Source organism: Netta rufina, assembly GCF_964035555.1.
Source record: "Netta rufina genome assembly, chromosome: 1".
Lineage (NCBI taxonomy): Eukaryota > Metazoa > Chordata > Aves > Anseriformes > Anatidae > Netta > Netta rufina.
Window position 1 is genome coordinate 195,918,504 of NC_140123.1, and position 27,789 is coordinate 195,946,292.

Here is a 27,789-nt window from a genome sequence, read left to right on the forward strand (position 1 = left end):
TTTTTACTCTGGACTTCACAGTTTTAGTATTATTTTTCCATACTTTTTGCTACATACCTCCGCCATACATCAGGTAATATAAAACTTGCCCAGAAGTAGACACATTTACCTCCACAAACTGAATCTGCTTTATCTGCTATATGCAATATTATACACATGTACACATGCAAAGTCTGAGAATAAACAGAAACCAGATGTCATGTTAAGACCGTTTCTGAGACCAAAGGTATGCTGTGAAATTTTGTCATAAATATTACTTATTTAATTTAGCATTAGTTTTAACTTGATATTAAAGGATTTCATTAAATTTCATCAAATTCTGTATCTGCAAATCTACCTACATTCTACACATTCATATGTAGTGATTTATTCATGAGCTCAATTTAACAAAAAGAAGACAATCTTTTTTGTTGTTGTTAGTTTAAAAGGAAGAGCGACGAAGCTGATGAGGGGCCTGGAGAACAAATCCTATGAGGAGCAGCTGAGGGAGCTGGGCTTGTTCAGCCTGGAGAAGAGGGGGCTCAGGGGCAACCTTACGGTTCTTTTAAAGTACATTAAAGGAGGCTGTAGAGAGGTGGGGGTTGGTCTATTCTCCCACATGCCTGGTGACAGGACAAGGGGGAACGGGCTAAAGTTGCACCAGGGGTGTTTTAGGTTGGATATTAAGAAGAACTTCTTTACTGAGAGGGTTGTGAGCCATTGGAATGGGCTGCCCAGGGAAGTGGTGGAGTCACCATTCCTGGAGGTCTTTAAAAGACGTTTAGATGTTGGACTTAGTGATATGGTTTAGTGGAGGACTTGTTAGTGTTAGGTCAGAGGTTGGATTCGATGATTTTGAGGTCTCTTCCAACCTAGATAATTCTGTGATTCTGTGACAGCAAAGATTGTATTCAGAAAATACAAGCAGAATCATCTAACAGATTGCTTTCATATTATTTCATGCAATACAGCATATCTATGAGTTCTACTATTCAATTCATAAAACACACGAGCTTTCAGACTTGGAAAACCACACTTCAGGCAAAATAAGGTGCAGTAGACATAAAATAAACAAATAAATAAATAAATAAATAGATAGATAGATAAAAACTCATGATGTTTCCATTGTGGGCACACAGGCTGCCAGGTCATTTGGGTCAGATTTCTGAACTTACTTAGGAAAGTTAACTTTCTTCTTCTGAATTTCTTGATAAGCTGTCCTGGGAAACATTGCCAAAGTTGATACCAATGTCTCACACCTGCTGAACAGTGATAAAATCTCAGAACCACAAAGCATGCAGATTAGAAAGGACATCTGAAGGTTATGTTGCCCAAACATTTTCTCAAAACAGGACTAACTACTGCAGCGAGATGGGGTTGCACAGGAACTCATCTAGCTGAATTTGGAATATCTGTAGAGTCCAGACAGGCACCTGGAATCCTCTTTCAATGTCTAACTACCCCATGGTTTTAAAAAATATATAAATAAATAATAATAATATTTTATTATCTAATCAGAATTTATTTTTCTAAAACTTATGACTTTTGTGCCTTGTCCTGTCACTGTGCACATCTAAGAAGTACCTGGCTCTGTACTCTCGATAATACCCCATCAGATGGTTCAAGACAGCTTTGAAATGCCCCTTAGCCTTCTCTTCGCCAGGCTGAATATAGCTGCCTCAACCTCTCCTTGTCCATCACACGCACTAGCACCTGTAACAGATTAGTGCTCTCTCATTGGGTTTCTTACATGTTGTCAGTCTCTCTCATGCTGGGGACTGGAAAACACAACTGTCTCTTTCTATGATCTCTCCTCTCTGAAAATTAAAACAAACAAATTGGAATGACTGCAGAAAAAAAAATTAATAAAAGAATGTAATTAATAGGTCAGAATGATGATCTACTTCTGTGTAGAAAATAATATTTTGCCTTGTAACTGAGAATGGAGAGATACACATCTGTACATTCCCCAGCATGGGAAGATCAGGTATCTCTAGATAGCTGAAGTCATCTTCTAAGGAGCTGGAGACTACCTCTGCAGCAGACGTTACGGGTGGATGCTCTTGTACGACATGGGCTTAGGTGGAGTAAATTCATCGCAACTCCTGTGTTTGTGAGTAATCTCCATAAGGTCCCTAACCTCTTGGTGACAGCTACATCAGCCTTTCCTTCTCCATAGAGAAATAGTTGCTTTCTCAAAAGAACGTTTTAAAGCAAAAGTATCCCCCAGTCTGCTGTTTCTCTCTCACCCATTTCCACATAGGAATCATACCTATCAGCCAAGAATTAGATCCACTTTGAACAAAACATACTTTCAGCTGCTCAGCAAACTGGTTGGGGCTATCACAGACACAGAGCAGTAAAAATAAGCAAAAGGAATGGTAAACAGCGAATGGCCACCTTGTTTATTCAGAGTGCTGAAGTTTGTTGATGTCACACACACTCTCAAGTTTAGTTGAACTTAGATGTTTTTTCTCATATGCGCCCTGATTTCAAAAGGGAGTTTTCTCCTACTGGTTGGGGAAGCTTTCAACAGCCACAAGCAAGGTATGAAGAAAGAGAATAACCTTAAAGCAAAGGCTTACCATGCAGAGTCTGACTGAAAATAATAAAAATAAATAAATAAACACTTTGCCTTTTGGATAAGTACGGGTAGACATTTTTTCACTTCTATAGGGAAAAGATAAGTGAGAAACTGAGTATACAAATGAATCTATTACTGGAGAAAAATATTAGATGGTAACTTATTTCCAACAGGTCACAGTTTTATATTTTGTTTTCTATAACTTTGTGGTCTGCAAGCAGAGCAACCACAGAGAAAAATCAGGTGAACATCTCTAAGTGTTGCTTTGGTGGCCTGGAGGGAATATATGTTGTAAGAAGGACAGACTGCCTCATAATCAGTATTCAGTGTCTGGCTCCAACACCAATACCGATTAAAAACCACTCAGTAGAAGCATGAATATAATAATTTTTAATGGAGGGGAATCTCATCACTGTACAGCAGTGCTGGAGTGCTCTTAAAAGAGAGAGTGCATTGGCAATGACACCCTGAGAATCTAGAATGAAATGTGTCTCCTTCCCCTGACCTCCCCCCCGCCCCTTTTTTTTTAAAAAAAAAGAAGCAAATAATAATTTAATTCAACGTCTATATCTGTGGCACAGTCCTTTATCTGCAAACAAATCCAACTTGAAAAAATAAATAAATTAATCTTTATTATTTAATTCTGTCAGAAGATCCCCAAACACACCTAAGTAAATTACCACTCTAGCTATGAATCCTGCCTCAGTATTGATTCAGCTGGCACAACCTTCTTCTATAAAACCCTCTTCAGAGCCCCTGCATCAGGGTGGTCTGTTCTCTCCAGCTGCTGGGTAAAATGCTGAATTCCTGCACTTGCCCCTCTCCCCCATCATCTGCTGTTATTGAAGTGGACACAGCAACAGCATTTTCTAGTTGCATACATGCATACAATAACGTCAGACTTATGTCCTTTCCCTTCAATAGGCACCCGTGCAAGTGCTTCATAAACTCACTGGACACTGTCAGGATGTCAGGGTGGGAGGAAGAATTCATCTGCAAAGAAAGCGCATGGTGTCCAAGCAGAGATGCTCCCAAATGTTAGAGGAAAAGATGGGTCCAGATAAAAGCCCATTGTTTGTTGGACCTGCCTGGTGGGCCAAACCATGGTGGCCAAATTTGTAAGTCTTATCTTTGTTTCATATCATTCACAAACCATGTCAGTGCAGATAATGACATACCCTACCACACCTGAAAGTTTCAAACGACTTTTGCAATTTTATGCAGTTTTACCACTTCAGGAACAGCCTTTTCCATCTTCCTTTCTGAGCTTAAGAACACATTTGGAGACCTGAGCTCAGGAAATGGTAGAGAGGAATCTGAAAAATATCCACTGAAATAAAACTCACTGACATTTGATTCTTCTCCTACTGTGCTTATAAAAATTATGTTGGAAGAAGTCTCAAGTTTGCAAGTGGATACTTGCAAAGGAAAACAAGGTTGCTACAGGAGAAAAGAATGGCTGGCATCCTTCTCATTGTTACGGGAATTACTAATACTATAAAGATTATAAGATATTTAATCTGAAGTAATGGCTTTATAGGTATATTCCTTTTCATGTTTTATTGCTATGAATGCACAGCTTTATTTCCTTAACACAAAACACCTCATAAGGACTTCCCAAGTTCTTTTGTCTTTGCTATGAGTATCTGCTTTAGGGAAGAAAACAAAACAAAACAAAGGGATAGTGCTTTATTTTTAACAGTGGCAGAAAGTGGGATTTTAACAGAATAAACTTAAAATATTCCAGCTGTGTTCACATTGAATCCATCAAAAAGTTTAAGTTCAGAATCAGCAACACATGCCAACTAAATTCTTTCAGGCCTCAAAAAGTACATTTTTGAAAAAATGCCAGGCCTCTCCCTGAAAATAACATCTTAATGGCTGATATTTAAAAAATGGAAAGTGCCATTCTGAAGATATAAGTGTTCACTATTTTGTACACTAGTTTGATCTCTTGGTTTGTAAGAACACTCAACATATTAACACAGAGACTATCAACAAACTGCAATGGCAGGTATGCAAGCTGATTATTTCAAATGAAGAGGAATTTCTAAGAATTGTAGAAACCAAATGTGTTATGAACTACCTTGTGCCACTGAAATGCACCAGAATAGTCAGTGTGTAACTGTCTGCCCCGAAGAAAACACTGTGTTTCATTCCAAAATGGCTGTGGTTCAGTAGAGTACAAGTAAACTCCGGTCTTTTTCTCTTCTGAGACCAACAGTTGTTTTCAAGGAGTTTTCGTATCAGCTTTAGGATCACAGCTTGTAAAATGTTTGAGGTCAAAAATCAGAAAACACCATTGTGTGTACTGAGGTACGTATATATACACTACTTTGAATGCACATGCCTTTTTGCTTTAAAAACAAATTCCTTCAGGATTATGAGTACATCTATCCTTTTCCCCCTTTGTTTTCTATTGCACTAATAATTTTTGTGTGCATATATACCGTGAAATTTATCTTCCACTGCTGTTCAATACTTTACATTCTTGGTCTGCTACATGAGAAGGAAAGAAAACGAACCTCATCATTCCCACCCATTGAAGCGAAGGAGCAATCAGACATTTGCCTCACATATTTCCTTTATCCCTGTAAATCTAATGCTGCAGCTCCTTCAAGCTGGGTGTCTGAGATGCATAGGCTGATTTACACAGATGTCAAAAGAGGGAAAATATTTGCCCAATTGAAGTGATTCTAAGCTGACATAAATTGATTTATTCTGCATAACTTGAAGCTTCTAAGAACAAATTTATTTGTGTTTTTCATTACGAAATGTAAAGGGAAATTGTATTATTAAGCAAAATAAAATATATATATGTGACTACAACAAATGATCAGAAAAGCAGGTGACAGAGAAAATCCATTAAAAGATATACTAGACCTCTTTGTTGTTTTTCCAGTCGGATTTGTAAAGCAATGATGTCACATAAAGGAACTATGAAATTGCAAAGGAAATACTAAAAAGGAGATGATAGCAAATACTGCTGAAAGTTAGTTTTAATAAGTTTAATAGTTTTAATACATTTATAGTGTGACTCTAAATAAAAGTCCTTTTTCTTCATTGCCAGCCTGACCCTATTAATGGCTGAAAATGATGCCTTTTTTTTTTTTAAATAAAGCCTTTTAAAAATGCCTTTGACTTTTTATTTTTTTAATAATTGTCAGAATACATTTTGATTTTCCATTAGGCAACTTGGCAACCCAGGATGAAGGAGATGTCTCCTCATCCAAATGCTAGAAGATAATTTTTGTGAAGCAATCATTTATCCCAGAGCAGTATGCAAGATTAAGGAGACAGTTCAAAAGTCTGGTTATTCATTCCAAACTATTTCTACATATTGCAATTCATGAAATCATATTTGCACTTGAAATTTGTACTAAAACTAAAAGCTTCTCATAAAGATAGGGTGTGTTTTTATATGAAGTATCTACTTACAGCCCACAAATAATTATAATAAAAATATCTCCATCCTTCCTCAAGCTAACTGAGCTCATTAAAAATGTCATATCATGCTCCAGAAAAGCAAAGAAGTGTTATATCCTTAGATGGTGGTTCTATTTGGGAGAGAATTAAGAGATCAGCCCTGAAGGATTCTCACAGACAAACTCTTAGCTTACAGTGATTTGAGGGCTTGTTGGAGTTAAGCACTGCTGAAATGCTGTTTCTGAGATTTTTCTATTAAGTTGGTTGGGTGAAGGAGAGGTGTGAGACAGAAAAATATTTGTTTCAGATAACAATGAAATACCATGGATTACAGTTTCTTGTGGATAAGATACATGATGATAGAAGGAAACTTTATTTTTTTTTTTCAAAATGTCATCTCTTTTTTTGCATCACTGTCTTGGAATATATAATTATTTTAAGGTCTTTAGTTAAAAATATTTATACGGTAACTCCGAAAATAACCTAAACATAAACTGGGGTATAACTTGTGGTAATGGGGGAACTTTCGTAACACACACTTTTGTATGTATAACTGATTTGCTGAGTGAGAGCAGTAGTTAGGAATATCCAATATACTACCTGCTGTTCAAATGGAGAGGAAGTGACCTCCACCAACCTTACCCACACAAGCTGCAAGGTACTTTCCTCAACAAGAAAAAAAAAAAAAAAAAAAGCCTTATATTCATATGGACAAGGAGAAAAATTTATTTCTCTGAACAGCACGATGGTCCTACCTCAAGACAAAGGGTGGTTTCATGGTAGAGACAAAGCTATTACTCTGTATCTTCCTTCTGCTATGGTACTAGAGTCTTAGCTCCAGGATATCATTAAGCAGGATTTTGCTTCCAGGAAGAAGCCACATCACTGGTGGATAAAATTCTGATGCAAGTGTAAAATGCTTATTCAAACAAACTCGTAACTGTACCAAGTCTGAACTGAATAAGGATGGAGGTATGAAGGGAACAGAGGAATAACAGAGAGGTGTAAGCCCTCCATCAATCACTGTCTCCTATTTCATTTACTGGAAATGCACGCTTCAAAGTAAGAGAGGAGATCTGACATCTCATTGATTCATGCAAGTAATGGAAAACTGTTTGCTCCTCAGGTGCATCCTGAGACCCCCAAAAAATTGGAAGAAGGAAAAACAGATAACCTTCTTTTAAATTGATGTCTGACGCAACCACAGCAGTCTGAATGTAAGATGAGATGTCACACTGTGAATCAGAAAATTTTGCCCTTATCAAAGGCCTCTCCCCTGAGAAAGAGTGCCTAGGTTTTTTAGTAAGGAGTGTTATTGAGAACACTGAAACAGCAGCACCAAAAGGAACAAAATACACCTGTTGAAGAAACAGTCAGTTCAACTGACAGAATAAGGTCTTGGTCTCTGTATTTATTCATGACAGGATCTCAGTCAATGCACTTCAATAAAACAAGTAATTATTGTGAGTCATGTCAGTAATTATATCTCATACACAAAAAGGCTTGTGCAGCACCACATATAGAAGTGTACTGTGAACTCATCCAGTATGGAAATGGCTCACAGAGGAGTTATTGTTACTGATACACTGATAATTCTGAAAAATATAGGGTATTAGAAATGTCTATGACACTTTTCTCATTGCATTTTTTTAAACATAAAAGAACTGATGTCTGGTATAATGATCACAATATAATTGTCTGTGTAGGAACTTCAGGAAACACAAGGAAGGCTTGTAACAAGAGAGCAGTGTAATTGGCCAAGATAAGCTGATTTCTTCTGCGACAATTGAGACAGCATAAGATGTGTTGAATCTGTAGAAGTGTTCTAAGATAAAGTTTGATTTTTCCACACTAAAAATCAAAGACATGGTTCATATAGGGGTCAAACTGACTGAGTTGGGGAACAGAAAGAGACCAAAGGAAGTAAGTAATTTCTTAGACAATATATCTACTTTCTAGCATGAAAGTCTTCTCAATCTTTGTGAAATTTGGATGACTATTTCATCCAACAACAGGGTTACATTCATAAATTTTTGTCCTAAATCTGGGGCCTGATAATTAACCACCTTGAAGACTATTTATTTATTCATTTTCTCGTGTACTGACTTCAGAGAACCCACGATCAACTGGACCAAATGTTTCCTGTGACTTCAGCTTTATCACATGGTATTTTTCATAACTGAAGTCACAGTACATACAATCTAACTTTGGATACAGAAACAATACAATAAATTCTCCTTTCACACTCTTTCAACAGTGACATAGAAGCAAAGTCAATGACACTGGAAAAGAGTTTGTGTGAAAATAATCAGGCTCAATATCGTCTAGCAGTAGTATCTCTACCCATGAAACTCTAGAAAGAACACTGAGCTTTTTAGATTGTGCTTCCTTTAATCTCTTAGAAAATATTTTGTTACATTTAACTCATAGCTTATTCAAGTAATTCAATTTATATAAGAGTAAGATTTATTGCATTATGTCTTTATCTGTTGATTTTCAAGAACAGAAATATAGGCAAAACAAGAAAAAAAACAAGCACTGTATACAGAGAAGACAAATCTAAAAGCTACTCCCAGACTGTAATTTGTATATTAGGTGTTTGTCTTTAATAACAACCAAAGATTTAGTTATCTAAATGTAACTCCAAATGTAATAATATCAATTTCACTACTAAAGATAAGAAATAATTTATTTGTAGTTGACAATAGTCAAGAATGAGTTAACTTCTTAGATCTTCCACGATGAGACAACTGAGGGAAAGAAATTTTACATGGTTGTTGCTCAGAGCTTTATAAATCAGCATCATTTAAGGTCCATGGAGCTGTGAAAGCCACAAGTCAGTCACTTTTGAGAAAAAGTGACCCACGATTTTCTAAATATTAAGCCTACAAGAGATTTCTGGAATAGTTCTGCATTAAAAATAAATAAATAAATACAATGTTTCGATGTTTCCCTCCCCTCTCCCTCCCCCCATCTCAAATACTCCTTTACTGCAACTTCATTTTGAAAGTAGTTTTCATTGCATGGACACCACCATGGATTCAATCAACTATTTGAGCATAAACCATTGCCTACTAGATTGTCGTCAGCACAATGTCTCCCAAATAATAAATGGACTTCTTATTAACTGTGGTAACATTAACATTACAATGAGGGATTGTTTAAAAACAAGTTGTACTGCTGTTGCTCAAGAGCTCAAAGAAAATGGTTCTTAGTTCCTTTATTTCTCCTTTAGGGTAACCACAGGGGTTGCATTAAATCTTTTAAAATATGTTGACAGTTGAATGTGTGCTGCTGTTGCTCTGGTGACATTTTATGCTATTTAATTGTCATTAATGAAGCTGACTGATACTTTCTTAAAAGTGCTTTACATGTTCTAGTAATTTTATGACAAAAAGAGAAACAAAACAGTCTGCAAATTAGCCTTGATCCACTTCTCGTATGGAATTTTCACTGGAGACAATGGGAGAATCTGTATGGGAAATATCTGCTTGGCCAGATATTTTTAGGTAGGAACGCATGAAATGTTCCTGGTAAATTGTGAAATTAACACTTGTTTGCGTGTTTGTCATATAAATTCAAAATTCAAAGAAGATGTGTTTGTACATATTTTCAAAAATAAGAACTGAAACTTCTTTGACCAATTCAGAACCTGGTATTAAAATAGCTTGGCTCAGCTCATTTTAGGATTGTATTAAAACCCAAAATGTAAATGGAAAATGGAAAGTTTGACACTATCCTGTAGTCTCATAACTCCTCTTATTATGATAATACTCCCACTGGCTTTGAAAAAGGCTTTGCCCCTATAGAGACTGAAAGATACAGCTCCCAATTATCTGTTCAGGAACATGCAGTAACAAGGAGGAATGCATGCAGTCTGAGAAAGAACAGGCACTGTGCTTAATAGTTCATAAACAGATAAGGTAAGTCTTATGCTATGAGGCAAAAATAAATTATGGGTCTTTAAATTATGATGGGTGATTTAAGTAGATTAAGGAAGATCTATTAAAGGTCAAGGAGCCAGAAGAGGTAAGAGGAAGGGGAATGGCGTAGGGAGATGCGTTAAGTCCTTCTTCCTTCCCAGGTTACTCAGCTCCCACATTCTCAATGGTAATCACGGTAGACAATCTGCTATCCCCCATCTGCTGCATGACAGACTTCACATCTTTATTTTAGAATCAGGAAAAGCTAGGGCCACCTTTCTTCAACTGCAGCAGCTCTTCAAGTGCAGATGTTATGCAAAGTTGACAACCTTAGCCATTACACTTACACAAGACAACTAAATTATGATAAATCACTCCACGCGAATTGAGAACCCCCTCACCACATTCACTATAGGCCTGATGTCATTTATAACTAAGTATACCTGTGCAAAGCAAGCAGCTCACCTCCAGGCTGACCTTTTTCTTTTATGAATGGCTATGCAAGGTGGAAAGCAAACAAAAATCAGGCCTGTTTCTGTGTGAAATGGGAATTGTCAAGACACTCAGGGTGCAGACAGCAGTAAGTTCCACACTCACATCAGATGCACATTTAACTACCTCAGCTAAGTCATGAACTACATTTTAATTAGTCAAGAGGCCAGGCTTTTAATTTCAAAAATAGAAATTAGGGTAGCAGTCCTTCACCCATTGAAGTTAATTGCAAAATGCCTATTATCAGGCTCTTGAGGTATTACACAGGCTTACTTTTTAATTACATTTGATTCTTAATGAAGTAGATGGCAAAGAGAAAAGCAGCCCATGATTCAAACAATTCACATTTTTATCTTTACTGATGAACAACAGAATAGGTCAAGATACTTGCTGGATTTTCCCATGAGAAATGCTGTGATGTGAATAAGCTCAATTGACTTGATCCTGAAGGAGCAGGTTAGCTTTGAAAAGCATCACTCATTTTCTCTTCCTGTACACATTCCACCCCCAAAACTTAGACAATGTAATTACAGATACTAAGCCAAATCCAATTCAGAACTTGAAAAATATCATGTAAGTATCCTAAGCTTAAATGACTTGTCTTTATTGTCTAATGTCATTTAAAACATAAGGAGTCCTAATTATAGTTTTATTTTCAAATGATGCACTTTAAGAGTGACAATTCTCTAACTGACAACTTCTCAGGACATGAAGACAGCAAATTACTTGATATTTCCACATGATTTAAAAAACAACAAACTATGAAACAGCTTATGCAGAAAGAGTATGTTATCATACTTGTCAAGAGAACAATACAAAGTTTCACCGTTTTCCTCTTATTTCAGTACCCATGTAAATAAGTGAAGATTTATAGAACAGAAGTTAGTTTTATTGGTAGGACCATTATCTTGCTACACACAACAACCTGCAAACTCTTCTCACATAATGAAGACTGTTTCTTACCATCTGGATTAAAAATAAACTTACTGTTTTTACATTGTATGAAAAGTTCAGCCCTGTATATCAGACATTACTAGACATATTATAAAATGCATATTTAGTTTCTTACTTTTACACCTTTGAAAGACCCATTAAAATCAAATATTTTATATATACACATATATACTTTTAGAAAGGCTGAATGTTGAGAAATATTAAGGAAATTAAAATGTCCTTTTAAAGATAACATCACACAGAATAGGTAGCACTTACTTTCCACTAACTTTTACTGAAAAAGAGGCTGTCAGTTTTACCTATGCAAGCCATTACTTTATTTATAAAGGACATGGTACAGAACAAACAACTCCTATATCCTGGCAAGATCAAGATGTAATTGATTTAGCTCATTGTGACACAGAAATGTCATAGTTTCTTGCAAAGGAAGGGGAAATAAATTCCTTTTAAAGAACGACAGAGAAACTAAGGCTTCAACTGACACATTTTTTTTTTCCTCCACTAAATCCCTAAGCTATTTTTTTTTCCCCTCCCCTCCTATGGGTGGCCCTACGTTTCAGACTCACAGGATGACCACTGTGACAAACCAAAGAATGAAAGAACTCTCTTGAGTCCAAGTTAAAACCACTTGCCCTTATTACAATTCTCTCCCGTTAACAATGTTGAATACTGTAAAACCTGAGTTCTTCCTACCTCATGCTCATATAGTAGGTCAGGGGAAACCTAAGTTACAGTCAAGGCCTCTGGGAACACAATGTGCAAATCTGACACAGCCTGTGTTGTGTAACTGTGGCACACCTGCAAGTGTAATACACAACCATGGCAAAATTTACTTCTATGTTGAGTTGTGTAGAATCAGTACCATCTATGTTATATCAGCATTACTTACACAAGGAAAAGAAATTCCCACCCACTTCTTCATTTGGCAGCTACCACTTGGAACACCATTTTTGTCATTGCTTTTACTGGAACTATGCCATTTTGTACCAGAACTCATAAGTTTAGGGCCCTAAACTGTACAATATACAATACCTTGCAGTTGTTCAGTCTGCTCTTTGATATTTTCAGAAGATCTAACTTGGCAGGCTTCCTTCTGAATGTCTTTCAGACTCAAGAGTACAAAGTTATAGTCATTGCTGTGAATAGCAGTTTGAGTTACATCCTAGCTATAGTTATTCTTAAAAATGACACTTTAAAGATTGATCAGACCATGCAGACTATCCCCATGGCAGGACATGGCAGTGTCAAGAAAACCTTGCACTCAAACCATACAAACCATCCTAACACAGACATTATTGATACAGGGTGCAGGAAGCCTTCATGCCTCACAGACAATCCCAGAAAAATGAGAGAGTTGAAGAAAGTAAATGCCCTTGTATTTAGTGACAGACAATTTCTGCTCAAATTTAAAAGAATTTAAGGTAAGCCCAAAGAAGGGGCTTCTCACATGTTCCCAAGTGGTGGTTAAACATGATAACTAAAATACTACATTTAAGATGGGGATTAAAACTAGAAGAATAAGCTACCTTGCTATTAAAGTAATATTGAAGTAATTGGATTAATACAGTATTGCTCATCACTTCAGAAGTAAATTGTTTTCAAGAGAAAGGTACATTATTTTGATTGCTTGTTTACAGTACGTAGGCATCAGTGATTATAAAATGCTAAGTACACCTGACCTATTGTAAGAAACACACAAGGACTGCTATTTTGCCAAACAACTCTGTATCTTCCCATCTACCTTGGTAAAACCTTCAAGCACCTTGATTTTCAAAGTATAAAGTTCTCAGCTGGTTACCAAGTAAAAGCAACTAGACTTACCAATAACTTTCACTACATGACATGTACTTCACATACTATTATCTTTCCAATGAAAAAAAATCAAGAAATAAAACCTTTTTGTTGCTATTAAGTCATAATAATTTTCTAAATGAAGAGAAGGGATTATTACTTATGTACCCGTAACTATAGTAGGAATGAACTTCAGGTGATAATCAAATTTAAACAGGTACCTCAGCAACATAAACCAAAAAAAAAAACAAAAAACAAAAACCAAAAAACAGTTGTGAACACAAAATAAAAATAATTTCTACTCAGTTACTGAATGGAAGGCAGAGACGAAAGTGTTCAGTCATAACATTTGCTTAAGAATGCTTATCTTCTGTCTTACCATTGAATGATAAAAACACCCTTGCTTGAGGCTGGGAAGATCCTTTTACACTGTTAAAATAAATAAATATCCCAATCACCAGGTGCAGTGCAAGAAATGCCATCTCTTCAGATTTGCAGCTTAATATCCAAGAAATGAAACCTGAAAGAAAGAGAGAACATTACTGTTACACAGTTTGGTGGAGGAAAAACAATAGAACAATCTGTGCTAGAAAGCTCTTCCATCTGAAGCCATAATATATGATAGTGTGAAGGAGACACAGCACTTCTGTTTTTTTACTTTATAGATCTGAAAATGGTTTTCTCTAGCTGTGTTCCATGATGGAAAAAGAGCTCTCTGCCTGTTAGTATGAACCTACAGAGCCTTAGTTTTGGCTACATAAGACTACGACATGAAATTCAGTTTATTTGAATAAGGACAATTCCACCTGCTGGAAAAATAATTATACCAAATGTCAAAGCAGAGCAAAGCAAGGACAGGAGATAAAGTTTCATGAATAAAAAGCTGGCTGATATTTTTAGACCTCTCTCCTTAGTTTACATCATACTTGATCTCCCCCCCTCCCTTTTTTTTTTTTTTTTTTTTAACATTTGAAATCAGCAGTGCTTGGAAATGAGCTATGAGTTTTTGTAAGTTGAGTGCTCTAACAGCCATCTACATCCTCTTTTAAGATGAAACCCTGAATATGCGTGTCACTAATTTCAGAAACATTGAAATCAAAAGTATTTCAACATGCTTGAAACTATTAATGACATTTGCTTTTTGGGATAGCTACTTACAGTGTGCTTACCTACTGTCTTAGACTTCTACAGAGCACTGCAGTTACCCTGCATTGGACAGTGTGTAAACTGTTGAGAAGACTGAGCTCTTGAGAGAGCCAGAAGACACAACAAAATAAATCTGCATCATTTCTTAGGTCAGGAAGACTCGCAGTGGACTTGAGCTGTCTGAAGTCAGGGTCACTTTTCTATCAATGCCAATGGACTTTGGACCAGACCCATAAAATCCAGCAGACATTAGAAGCTGAATACTGCATATCTTTAATGTTCCTCAACTGCATCTCTCCAAAAACTCTGAAGTCATTTTACCTATGAGAACAGCTTTGGTCTTAATGGTATCAGTGGTGTTCTTCAGTTCAGCTGCTGAAGTTAAAATAAAAGAGTCTCATTTCAGCCACATTCTTCTTCCCTGCTTATATATTTTTTTTCCATTTTGACATCAACAGCCTTTGTACTAGACACCACTTATTGGTTGATCAGGTGGAATACTGGATTCTATGGTAAATGACACCACTTTGAAGGACACAGTTCCTAAGGCCAGAAGATAGCATTAAAAATAGCGTTTATGTATTATACAAAATGTATATTTTTTTTCATGAAGAGTTCTCTTGCCTGTGCAATCAGTTTACACTTTACCTCAGATCTGCTCTAGCACTGCAGTCCCTCCAGTGGAAGACAGTATTTCTACAACCTTGTTCATTTGGTCCCTTAGATTCACACCTGCCCTAAAAGAACTGGCTGCAACCACCCCATCATGGCAGGAACCAGCTGTTAGACAGGGATGACTTTAGGTCAGCACCAATTTGGGTTGTATCCACTTCAGTGACTAAGAGGTAAAAGCTCCATATCTCATTACTAGGTCTGTCACTTCCCTATCCACTCAGTGTAAATCATTTTTAAAGGCTTCTCTCTGCATTAGACTTTCATACTAAGTTGGGGGTGGGATGGAGAGCATGCAAGACAGCACACAGCTCTGTAGCACAAGCAGTAAACTACCCTGCCCAGTGTGCTCTGGGGTACTGAGAAGTGCATGCAGATCAAGTAATGCTACCACCCTGCTAATTGACAAAAACACCGGTGTCAGAGATTTTCCAGATACAGATCTGGTCTACAGAAGAAACATATCCATTCTGGCCCAGTTCAAAATTATTAGTAAGGGTCTGTTAACTAATAGAATTATAGTTGAAGAGTTTTTGCCAAGAATAATTTTTAAACAAGCTGCGCGAGCTTCAATATTAATACTGCTTTGTGGGCTTTAAATTCAAAACCTTGAGACTAGCCCATGGGATATCCTTTAACTTAGCCCTCTTCTAAAAAAGAAGTGCCATTAAATCCTGATAAAATAGCTTTGTCAGGCCAAAACAAATAGCCAATCATACTGAACATGTGATTTAACAGATGCAATGGGATTAGTACTTTACAGTAGTAGCACTATGCTTTCTTTGCAATAGAGATGAAAAGCCAGAGGAACAAGCATGTGGCTTTCCCTCTCCACTTAAATGACACTGTAAGAAATAATAATTAAAACAACAGAAAAGAACCAAAAAGAAAAAAAAAATAAAATCAACCCTTTCAGCACTCTTTCCCTCCCACTCTCATGCCTCCTGCCAATTCTAGTGCAATCAGCTACAGGAGTGACACACTGCTACATTTCATTGCTAAAATTGCATATTTTCACCATTAACACAGAAGTGACAGGCAAATGTAAGATTCAAATTGTAAGCTATATGGTTCCTACCCAGCTGTTAGACACATAAATAATACATGCATACGGTGCCACAAAGGTATCACAGGGTGTCTGACATGTGAGTTACCTAATGGAAATAAGTTTAATTTCAGAGATTTACATACCTGGTAACTGAACACAAACTCATTGGAGTTTTGAATCCCTGGGCTTATATCCCAGTTCTGAATTTATCTCAGTAAGTCATGATACTATATTCAGCATGTCCTGTGCACATGATCTGCACTGACAACCCACAGACCTAAAATCTTTTTCAAGTCCTCTTAAAGAACTTTTTTGGACAGACAAAAAAGCAATATCTAATTCCATTTCTGCTCTTACACCCTATACTAGCTGTAAACAAGGTGGCAAACCACTACTAAATTAAAGTGCTGAAGTTTTCCTGCCACAGAGGTCACTTCCAGCATGCTGCATTGCTTTGGAAAGTATCATACAGCTTTGCGGTGAAGCGCTGTGCAGGTGTCATCTGCTCCAGGCTCAGTCCTACCCTCAAATCCTGTAAATAAAATTGTTCAGCAGAAGAAAATAAAGAAAGAAAGAAGTGAAAGAAAACCCCAAAACCCAGACTATGCTAATCTAGAAAATATTGCTTTAACTATCTGTGAACAATAGGAAAATTCAGTCATCAAACACATTTCACATCTATCAGAGCAGAGAAAGAGAACTTTCAATTATGCTTACCCAGCTATTGGAGGAACCAGTAATACAGCTTCCTATCTGCTTTTTATCAGTTTATGGACTCTTCTGATGTTACCAGAACGCTTTAATTCCAAACTTGGCTCATTGGGGGGGGGGGGGGGGGGGGGGATAAAATAATAATAACAGTTAAAAAAAAAAAAAAAAAAGGAAAGGAAAACTCTCTCGTCGTGGTGGTTGCAAAGGTACTCCTGGTTCCTTTGTAAAACAGTCCTTCCAGCTGGTCTCCTAAGGCACCGGGAGCGCTTCTCTCCTGCGCTCAATTAAGCACCTAGGAGTGAATGGAAAGTGGCCGGGCGCTGAGGGTGAAGCCTTTGGTTTCCAGTTACGGGCGCTGCCCTGCCCTCGGCGCTGCCGCGCTAGCGAGGCGAGGCACGGCGGCCTCCGGTGCATCATTAGCTGAGCAAATAGGGGCTGGAGCTCATAAATAACGCCGAGGCCACACCCCGCCGGGCTCAGCAGCCGCCGGCCCGGCCCGCCCCAGGCACCGCGGGGCCGCCGGTTCCACTCAGCTGCGCGGAGCGCCCGCGGGCGCGCAGGCTATTTGCGCGGCGTTTCGTTCCTCCTGGGGCGGGGAGGTTCATAATGCAGTAAGAGGGTTTGGGGGGAAGGGGATCTAAAGGGGAGACAGCGGCAGGTTGCTCTCCAAGCTTCACCCGCGGGCGCGGAGGGAAAGTCGCGGCCAAAGTTGCCGGCCCGGGGCTCCCGGAGCGCCTCGACGGCAGCGCCGCGGATGCCGCTGCGAGATCCCGGCCGGGGACGGAGGCCAGGAGCCCGGAGGAGGGGGGCGGCGAGGACCTAGAGGGGAGCGGGGCACCGGCGGAGAGCGGCCCCGAGGGGAGCCGGGCCTCGAGCTGGGAGCCGAACGGGGCGGGGGGGTGCCGGGGGAGCTTTCGGGGGAGGCCGGTAGATGTCACTGTGACGAGAGGGAAAGAGGCAGGGTTGTGGTGAAGGAGGAAAGCCGGTCATATCCAGCCCCGGACACAGGGATTTCTTTCTTTTACGTATATATATATATATATATTTTTTTTTTTTCCTGAATTATTTCCCTTATTTGAAACCTAAAAGAAAGCTAGAGAAAAAAGTAGCATTATATCCATAGTAAGATTTGTAGCTTAGTCTCTTGACTGCTCCAGGAGTTTTTTCTACACGCTTTTTGACTTTTTTTTGTAGTTGAGGAGGCCTGGAGCAGCGTTTGTTCAAGTTCAGCCTTGACTGAGTTACTGAGCTATTAGTTGTTCAAAAGGTTTTTATTGTTTTTGTTTTTCATGAGATTAGTGCTCTCATGGCAGTCAGACAGCTTTGAAAAATTTTACCCAAAATGGTGAAATTCATCTTGAAAATGTGAAGTGCATCACAGCCCTATTAAAGCCACTAGGATGTTCCAAACAATGTTATTTGGGTTCTGGGCCATTTGGTAGACAAGGCCTGTGGAAAGGTTTTCCTAAGTTGTTTTTTGAGTATGTTCTGTTCTGGTTTGACCTGCTGAATGAGTACTTCTGAATCAAGATTTCCACTCTTGCAGGGAAAGATGGTCTGTGAGCCAGCCAAGGGTTGCATAGCCGGGTACTGTTGCAGCACTCCTTCAAAGGAGCACATCTCTCAGTACTTATGCAGCCATGTCCCACAGGCAGAAGTACATTAACACGTAAACAAGTACCCACAATGAATCAGTGCACACGCTCAAGTTACAGTTTTGTTTCCAGCTATTACATGCTCTGGCCATACTAACCAAAGCAATCAATAACACTAATGCATTGTAGCCTGGGAGCAGGGAGTAGCCATTACTGAACAGATTTTGTCCATACACGTGGATGTCCTTATGGCTGGTCTACAGGCCAGTTTGCAAAAGTTCACCTGCAAGAATTATGATCACATGTATTTCAAAGACAGTTACTTACCCAGGCCTCAGTGTCAGCATAGCAAAGTAAATGTTTTCTTCAAGCAAGAAATTACTGCATTATAAGACACCTATAATCCCAGAGAACACAAAAAGTAAGGGGTGAAGTGCTTCTCTGAAGCGAAGCATCATGTTTTCATCTGATGCCAAAAAAGAAGTCCAGAATTTTGAAAAGCTTTACTCACTTCAGATCATAGCTTTAAGACAGACTAATTGCTGCCACCAGATGAACTGAACACTCCAGATCATGAGTCCTTAAAAGTACTGATGCTGTTCCAGTTCTGCTCAACACAAATAAACTGCAGAAATGCATGAACATTTACTGTCATAGCAGTTAAACTAAGCCATCAGAGAGCTTGTTCATTCAATGGCCAGGCAGTGTGACTGTGAACATGATGCTGCTCATCCTTGAAATGTGGTTATGTCCAAATGCCACAGAGTCTGACAGCAGCACCCTGGCAAGAGGAGAAGTCACTTGTTTGCTTCGGAAAATCCCCACAACTAAGTGCAATTAGAGATCACCACACCAAGCAACAGGAGTGAATCAGCTAACTCAATATTCTCTCTCTTGCTGTGGTCTGTGCAGGCTGATTCAGAGGAGAGCACACAGAAAACCACAAAGCAAGTATGAAATAACCTCTCGTTTAGGAGATTTCTGGGAGAAGTGTAATAGGTGGCAATGCTAGTCAAAGAGAAAGAACAATGGTATCACAAAACAACTAACAGTGAAAATGATGTTGATTCTAACTGACCTTATCAAATATTTTTTGCCTTAGGAAAAAAAAAAAAAAAAAGATGGTTCTGCTTTTTCAAGTTCAGAAGAAAATCTAGTTAAGATCACAAACACATGCTCCTAATAATGCACTATTAGGAAAGGACAACAAAAGGAATATACTCGAGCATGAATCAACTTCAGTATGAGTTCAAGTCACTTGTGTTTGTGTGTGATTTGGTATATATGGACAGTAGAGAGCCATCTGGCTATCTGCATTTCTTTTTCATATGTGCTAACTTCATCAGAGATAAAAAGGTAAAATGAAATACTGAAGAAAATGATGGGGATTTCCAACACTCCCTCAAGGACTTGGGGTTTATAAAATAGTAAATGAACTACAAAGAGACAAACACAAAACTTTAATCTGTGAGATACCATCATACTTGTATATCTGTTAAGCAAATCAAGAGTATGCTAATTTTAAAAACAAAAAGCAAATTGAGACATGAATAAGCATGCCATATTGATTTATTTGTTTTTAACATGTGCATATGTGCAGGTCAGAGCAAGATAATTAACTTTTAAAAGCAGTTTGAACTTCACAGCTGGGCTGAGTGAAATGGTTAAAGTTTTACTTTAGATGTTTTGTAATAGCATGTATTAGCTTCAAGCAAAACTCATGGAATGGAAATTACTTTTCCAAACTAGGAGGTGGGGTTTCAGTATTTACTGGCATGAATCAGCCCTATGAGTGAAATGAAAAATATGCAAGACACTTGCTTTCCAGGCTGTGCGTTTTACAGGCTAACACAGGGATGAGGACAAATAAGTTTGACTCAGCTATGCCGGTGATTTTTAATTATTTGTGTATTACACAAAGCATACAAGGTTTGTTGTATACACAATTTGTTTCTAGCAACTTGGTGTATGTGTGATTTATAACTTGTGCAGTTATGCCAGGTGGCATCACAAGCGACAGGAGAAAGTCAGAGCCTTTGCTTTCAGCTTCAGAGTCAGAGCAGTTCTGACCCCACAATGTGATTCGAGCAGGCAAAACCCTCATGGCCAAAACAAACAGATGTTGATTTTGTCCTATCTGTGCATGGTGTTTGCTTCTTACCCAAACAAATCATCCTAATGGACCCAGGCCTAAACACTAACTGAAGCCAGGAAGGAAAAAGACAAGGGTGGATCTGAGCTTCTACTTAACATTTTGGTTTGGGGTTTGGCTTTTGGGTTTTGTTTTCTTTTGTGTTTTTCTTCCCCACTTAGATTTTAAGCTCCTGAAAAAGTGAAAAGATTATTGGAGACAGTGGTGAAATAGAATCAGGCAAATTCCTCTGGATTGGCAACAACTGGTCATTAAAAAGATCAACAGTTTCTGTTTTGAATACAAGCTGAAACTTACTATTCAAGCAAGGTCAGATGCTAGCTATTATAAAGAAAAATGTAGTAAAGATGTTAAAGTGACCATCAAATGTAATCCAGTCCTTGCTTAAATATCAAAGGAATTGCATATGCAGTGATGCACAGATTCTAAATTATAATACACAATGGTATTAACTTCTCTTTCCTCTCTCCTCATGCATGAGTGTCAAATCTCCTTACAGAAATTACAAGGTTATTAGGTAATCCAATCAGCCCCCCTTTGTTTCTTCCACTGTTATGAGAACTGGAGAAACTGTGAAACATACCAGGAGCTTACTGTGGGAAAACCATGAGTTTTGTTTTTGCTGCTGTTGTTTTGAGCTAATACGAATAACAACTTATATTCTTATTCACAATAAATAGTCCAGAGATTGCAAGAGACACTCAAGACAGCTGATGATACCTCTGTATCATCGGAGATGGTGGAGAGTCCTTGGGCATAGTGTGTCCTAACTGGTCAATGGGCTTATTCACATGGGTCAAACTAGGACTTCTCATGAACAGCAAGGCTTCATCACAAAGGTCAAAGCCTTAGAAAACCACTGGAATGTAACTAATAATAAGCCATTAAACTGAATTCACCAAACAGTTTTCTTTTTACTACTTTATGTTCATGAAAGTCAATTTGCAGGAGATAAGTTGTCTTTTCATAGCTTAGGAAAAATGTGGAACAGGATCAGTGAAGCCACATTAATGAAGTACTATTATGTGTATGGGGAAGGAGGAAAACATGCTCTTAGTTTGATAAAACTCCAGTTGTCTCCAGTCAAATAGACCCAGCTCTGAATGGCTTCCCTGGAAGTAAGTGTGCCAGTACTTCACAGTAAGCTCTGTCATTAAACAGATTGTGATTTCTGTAAGGTCATCATCAAATAAGTACTTCAGTGTCTGTACAAAAGATGTAAGCTGATTCTGGTATGCTACCAGGCCTTCATGCCATTTCATCCCCACCCCCGCCCCCCTTCAGTGAGGCAAGTACATTACTGCTGTTCCTAGGAGAAGCACAGTATTTTGGTCAGCTTTTCCACCTTTTAGCCAGTATGACTAAATGAGGTCAGTGATATAACCAGAGCCACTGTGCTTAGACAAAGCTGGGTTTGAGCTTTTAGTAAATAAAACAAGACATCATTATTTTGCAAGTGGATTAATAAGAATATGTATTAGGAAGACTTGAATGGAAAGGGATAGGTCCTTGACGCATCACGAATGGCTTCAGGCCAAAGAAGCTATAAATACAAAAACTGCAAGTGCATAGAGGATGCAATAATGTGTTGTCTGTGTTCTGGAAGTATTTAATTAAGATCCTGTGGTGCAAGGAGCTGTACAAAGAGGGAAGTAAAAGAGGAGCTGTTATGGAGAACTTTTTAATTCAAACAGGAAAATTGGAAAGATGGGGAGAAGATTACTTCAGGATAGATGGGGACAGTGACTTAACCCTGGACATCATAGTAGATTCCAGTATGAGATGCCTCTTTCCAGCTTGGTGCTTGATCTGTTGCTACATGCCTAAGGGCTCACATCACTTCCTCTCGCTTTGTTGGAAGGAGGTTTTGGAAAGGTAACTTTTTGCCGATTATTCAGCTATTTCATTGTTTATAATGCATTATGTGAATCACTAGTTGGCCAAAAACTAGTGTGTGTGATTTTCCATTCATCTTAGGTTAGAAACACAAAGCCCAGTTATATAAAAGGTATCTTAGAAGCCTGGATATATAAACCTGCCCACTGCCAGTCTGGTCCCAGATAATAATATAACAGTGCAGTCCTATTTCTCACTACCCTTCATCTTCAAACGAAAAGTAATGACTGCATACCTTGCAGTCTTCAGTTTATTTTGTTCTCTGTAAGTACAGCCTAAGCTGTATTGATGGTATTTGTTAGCTAATTGCTCACTGCATCTTGTCTGCAAGCTGGGTACTGCAAACAATTACTTTTGAAGCAGAGCCTGCAGGGCACTCTGCATATGCCTTGTCCTTCACCAAACATGTCCTGTTGACCACTGTCCCTGTTACCTTCCCTAAGGAAGTTTTTCTCATGCAAAATAATAATAATAAGAAGAAGAAGAAGAAAAGACCATGTCTTCAGATAAAAGAAAAGCAAAGCTATTGAAAAAGGTCATAAGTTAAACCACGCCAAACTGCATTGACTGGAGCAATTTGAATATTACCTACTGTTCTGTGGAAATGTCATGCATATGTGTGTATGGATCAGGACACAGAGGAACAGAACAGGCCCCAGAGATGTTCCTTCTCCAGCTCATCAAGGTTGATCCTTTTGCATTACATCCTAGCTATTAATAGAGTCAGAATTTTACTCTTAAGTGGCCCACTATGACAGTTCTTATCTTTCCTTTAAAAAAGAAAACCAAACCAAAACAAAACAAATAAATCATGGTAATTTTCATGCAAATCCAAAGTTCCCCATAATGAAAAATGTGGAAAAGATTGAGATGCCATAGGATTTGAGTTCTGCTTCTTTACCATAGTATTATCTCAGTGTTAAGGAAGACATTCATACTTCCAGCAAAGTGGAAGCCTCTTCTCCATTCTTGAAGAGGCTGTCATATTGTCTGCTGTGAATGAAGGTTTGTCTCAGGAATCAGCATGAGGCTGTTGGTGTTGTATTGATATTTTAGCTGTAATAATGGTTAATATATTGCTTTGTTATAGAGATACTACTGCATTCTCCTAAAGTATGAAAGAAGATAAAATGGAAGCTCTGGTTTTTGCTGTGTTTGTGCTGTATTCTTGATTGTGTGAACTCTCTTCTTCCTTTGTCATGAGTATTCATACCATACCTCCAGATGCTAGTGATTCATGGGGACAGGAGTCTATTTTCCTTTTTTTTTTTTTTTTCACTGTCAACAGTTTTGAAAGGCTCCACAAAAATGCTTTTTTATTTTCTTTTTTCTTTGTTTACCAGTATAATGAGCTATCATGTTTTAGTCATCAAATCCTTTCTTGAAGGCCACCCTATTTTATTCATTAGAATACGTGGCATAAGAAGTGTGAGCAAACTCTTGGCTTGGATAGCGAACTTCTAGGCAGGCAATACGTGTTCAATGGAATTTAAGAGAGTCTGCTGACGTTTTTGTACATTTTTAGACCCCAGAACAATCAGGATATGGGCTAATTTAAAACAATATTAAGTCATCAGGTTAAAAACAAATTTTATTAGTTAAAAGAAAAAAGACTCAGAAGAATCATAGAAAGTCAGAGAATCTGACCTACCTGTTTATTGGTCTTTATGGATTAAAATTTGCTTTCTGCTTATTATTTTATTAACTGCCCACTCAAAGTTAGCACAGGCTTTATGGAATCTCATAATGCAGAATAAAAACAGCATCAGATAATCTAATGTGAATTAGATCTCAGGATTTTCTATCATACTAAAGCTTCTGTTGCTTTAATTTAGTTCTTGGCTTCTCATTGAAAAAATCACAATTTAAAGTGAGTCTACATTTATTTTTTTTCTCTCACAGCATAAACATTCCATTAAATATTTATCTTTTTTTTTTTTTTTTTTTTTTTTTTTTTAATATTTGGCTCCCTCCAGAACAGCTGTTAATTGAATCTTTATTTGAATCTATTAGCAGTAGTTTGTTTTAAGCCAGAGGACCAAAAAAAAAATAAAAATCTATAGCTTGGGTGGCAGCCAGAACACAACATCTTCTACACAATTATACCTTTATGACTTGAAACCAATTTATTCAAAGTCAATTATTCAAAGTCAATTAGACAGTAAAAGAAAAAAAGGCAAAGGAAAAACAGAGAATAGATACAAAATGTTTCTGAACAGCTTTTCTATTTACTTTTGCTGACATTTAAAACACTTAACTTGTATTACTTCATACAAATTTATCTTAATGTACTTCCAAAGAATTGGGAAATCGGAGATAAACATTTTCAGTAATGTTTCACTACAATGTTGCCTGTTTATTTTTTACAGTTTACTTATATTACAAACATTTCCAGAAATCATTTAAATCCTTTCTTGTCAATATCAATAAATATATCATAAATATATCAATAAATCATAATATATATGCATTCTCTTGCTTTATATGCACTCATTTTAATGTAGCAATTGGCTAAAAAGATTCATCGAAATATACTAATAATTTATCTTATACAAATTATTCAAAAAATGCTTCTAAGGGTGGAATTTTCTCTCAAATGCCAGCAAAATGAAGTGAAAGAATTATAAGGAAAAACAGAAAGTATGTTGGTTTTGATCATAATATCATGTACAGCATATTTTCTTTTTATTTTTTTAATTCCACGTTAAGTGCTTTTTTTTTTTTAAAAAAAATGTATATATATATATAACATTAGGTCATAATATAAATGACCTTAGGTAAGATAAATTTGAGGGAATCTCTAAATTTTGCCATAAGAGGGCATTATTTATGCACTTAGAACAGAAAATGTATTTCAACATAAACACATATGTTTTAAGAAATGGTAATTCCTTACAGTCACGTAGCAAAGAAGAAAAAAATATGAATACCTCTGTAATTAGGAATACATTAAATGAGTTACGTGGACTGGCATTGTTCTCTATCTTGTGTTTTCTTTCTGATTAGTCTTAAAATACAAGACCAAAGAAGAGGCAAAGTACTATTTTTGCAGTTTAGAAATTACCACAGAAGACACAGCCAAAAGCTGGTGGTTTGACCTATGGATGCAATTGAGAAAGTATGCCTAGGCAGAGTTGACATTAAGCACTTGTTTATGTTCTCCATGTGAGTGGAAGTTAAAGATACATTCAAATGCTTCTCTTGAAACAAGCAGCAAGAGAGCAAAACCAAGACTTTTAAACCTTTATTATGAAAAAAAAAAAAACAACAAAGGACTAATTGAAACAGAGAGGATGTGTGGGACAGAGGGTATTAATTCTTAAATTCCTGATATGAATTAAAAAAAAAAAAAAAAAAAAAAAAAAAAAAAAGCACTAAAACCTAAGCCTCTAACATTTTGGATGAGTGATATAGGTTGTCAGAATGGGAGGAATACAGAGATATGCTGTATCAAAATGCAGACATGAGAAAAATTTGGGATGTAAAAGACTTGTCTCTTCTCCCCTCCCCATCAAAAAAAATAGAGTAGAATTTGGATCCCAAAACATGTTGTAATGACTTCTGCTAGTGTTGGTGAATGCTGGAATGTTTCCCAGAAAGACAGAAATTCTTCAGTCTGGAACAACAAAAGTTCTTAATAAACAAATGTGCACTATGTAGCGTTTTCAGAGCCCTGAAAGACTGGAAGCCTCAGTTCTGCACTTCATGAACAAGACAGATTCATGACCACACCTTTTGGGTGTCTCAGGCAGTGACTGTCTGTTTTAGCCTGTTCTGTCAGGTATTACAAATGTTTAGCATTATAGAATCACAGAATCACAGAATTTCTAGGTTGGAAGAGACTTCAAGATCATCGAGTCCAACCTCTGACCTAACGCTAGCAGTCCCCACTAAACCATATCCCTAAGCTCTACATCTAAACGTCCTTTGAAGACTTCCAGGGATGGTGACTCCACCACTTCCCTGGGCAGCCTGTTCCAGTGCCTCACAACCCTTTCAGTGAAGAAGTTCTTCCTAACATCTAACCTAAAACTCCCCTGGCTCAACTTAAGCCCATTCCCCCTCGTCCTGTCACCAGGCACATGGGAGAACAGACCAACCCCCACCTCGCTACAGCCTCCCTTGAGGTACCTCTATAAAGAGCGATAAGGTCGCCCCTGAGCCTCCTCTTCTCCAGGCTGAACAAGCCCAGCTCCCTCAGCCGCTCCTTGTAGGACTTGTTCTCCAGGTCCCCCACCAGCTTCGTCGCCCTTCTCTGCACCCGCTCAAGCACCTCGATGTCCTTCTTGTAGCGAGGGGCCCAAAACTGAACACAGTACTCGAGGTGCGGCCTCACCAGAGCTGAGTACAGGGGGACGATCACCTCCCTAGCCCTGCTGGTCACACTGTCTCTAAACATAATATTTGATTGAATTATCCTTGTTTTATGGATTCTTTCAATTCAGAGTGTCTAAGTTATTTTTTTGACTTCATACTGTTTACTATATACCAAGGACGCATTTCATTTCCCTGTTTCCCAAAATTATGTAATCTATTAAATATACATGGATTTTATGAAAAATACATGAAATCTACTTCTAAATCACTTTTGCTAAAAATGTAGAGAAAAAAACAATTTGACAAGAAGAATACAAATCACTTTTGGATAAGGTTTGGATATTCTCCAACTTGTCAGATTTTTTTTTTTTTCCTATTGGCATATGATGGAAAAGCACTAAAATCCAAAAGTAAACTATTCTTTGCAAAAACTGGTAGCTGAACTTAAATGTTCAATTTGGTCTTTTTGTCATCTAGTTAGTTTATGAGGAATTATAATTATTTTTAATGAATTATGTAGGGGAAATGTTTAGGATCTTTGAATTTCAAGCCACTTCATTGCAGGCCCAGTGTGTTAAGAACTGAAAAGGCAATGCTGCAGTTGGCACTAAACATATATAAATATATACGTGTATATGTTATGGTGAATCAGTAATTCCACTGAGTTACGAGCTGACAAATAATTTAAGTTAATACTTGCATGTATTTAGAAGAACTAGATACCTTCCCCAAGACAATTATATGTCATTATCTGTTCTGGAAATCCTGCCAATAGAAATTGAAATAATGGAAATCATATAAATGAAATTCTGCATCTGCAACCTCATATTTTTCACCTTTCTTCTGCTTTAGAAAGAATACCAAGATTTTTGTTAAATTAATCAAATTTCAAATATTTGAAATGATACAGCTGAACTAAACTCCAATGCACAAACTGAGTCATGAGCAATGTATTTGGCATATTTATTGGGAATAGGTGGGAAGTAGAAATCTCCATGACTGGCATCTTTCATGAGCACTGCATTTGCTCCACTTATGGAATGACCTGTAGTCCTACTTGAATGGATTCAGTTATATGCCTCTGTGCCTGAATAAAATTATAA

At 37.6% G+C, this 27,789-nt stretch overlaps 1 protein-coding gene across 2 annotated transcripts in view; it reads right to left on the bottom strand.

Annotated features, from left to right (window-relative positions):
* Positions 1 to 17,129, bottom strand: part of SEMA3C (semaphorin 3C) — a 123,247-nt gene extending 106,118 nt beyond the window's left edge. Inside the window, exons 1-2 of one of the 2 annotated variants that reach the window (XM_084305951.1) lie at positions 16,733 to 17,129; positions 13,529 to 13,669 (exon numbers count right to left, since the gene is read on the bottom strand). In XM_084305951.1, coding sequence (XP_084162077.1) covers positions 13,529 to 13,631 — 103 coding nt within the window. In that variant the 5' untranslated portion in view covers positions 13,632 to 13,669; positions 16,733 to 17,129. Of the gene's footprint in view, positions 1 to 13,528; positions 13,670 to 16,158; positions 16,242 to 16,732 lie in introns of those variants that run through there. The other variant, XM_084305952.1, reaches the window with a different exon arrangement.
* Positions 17,130 to 27,789: the final 10,660 nt, after the last annotated feature.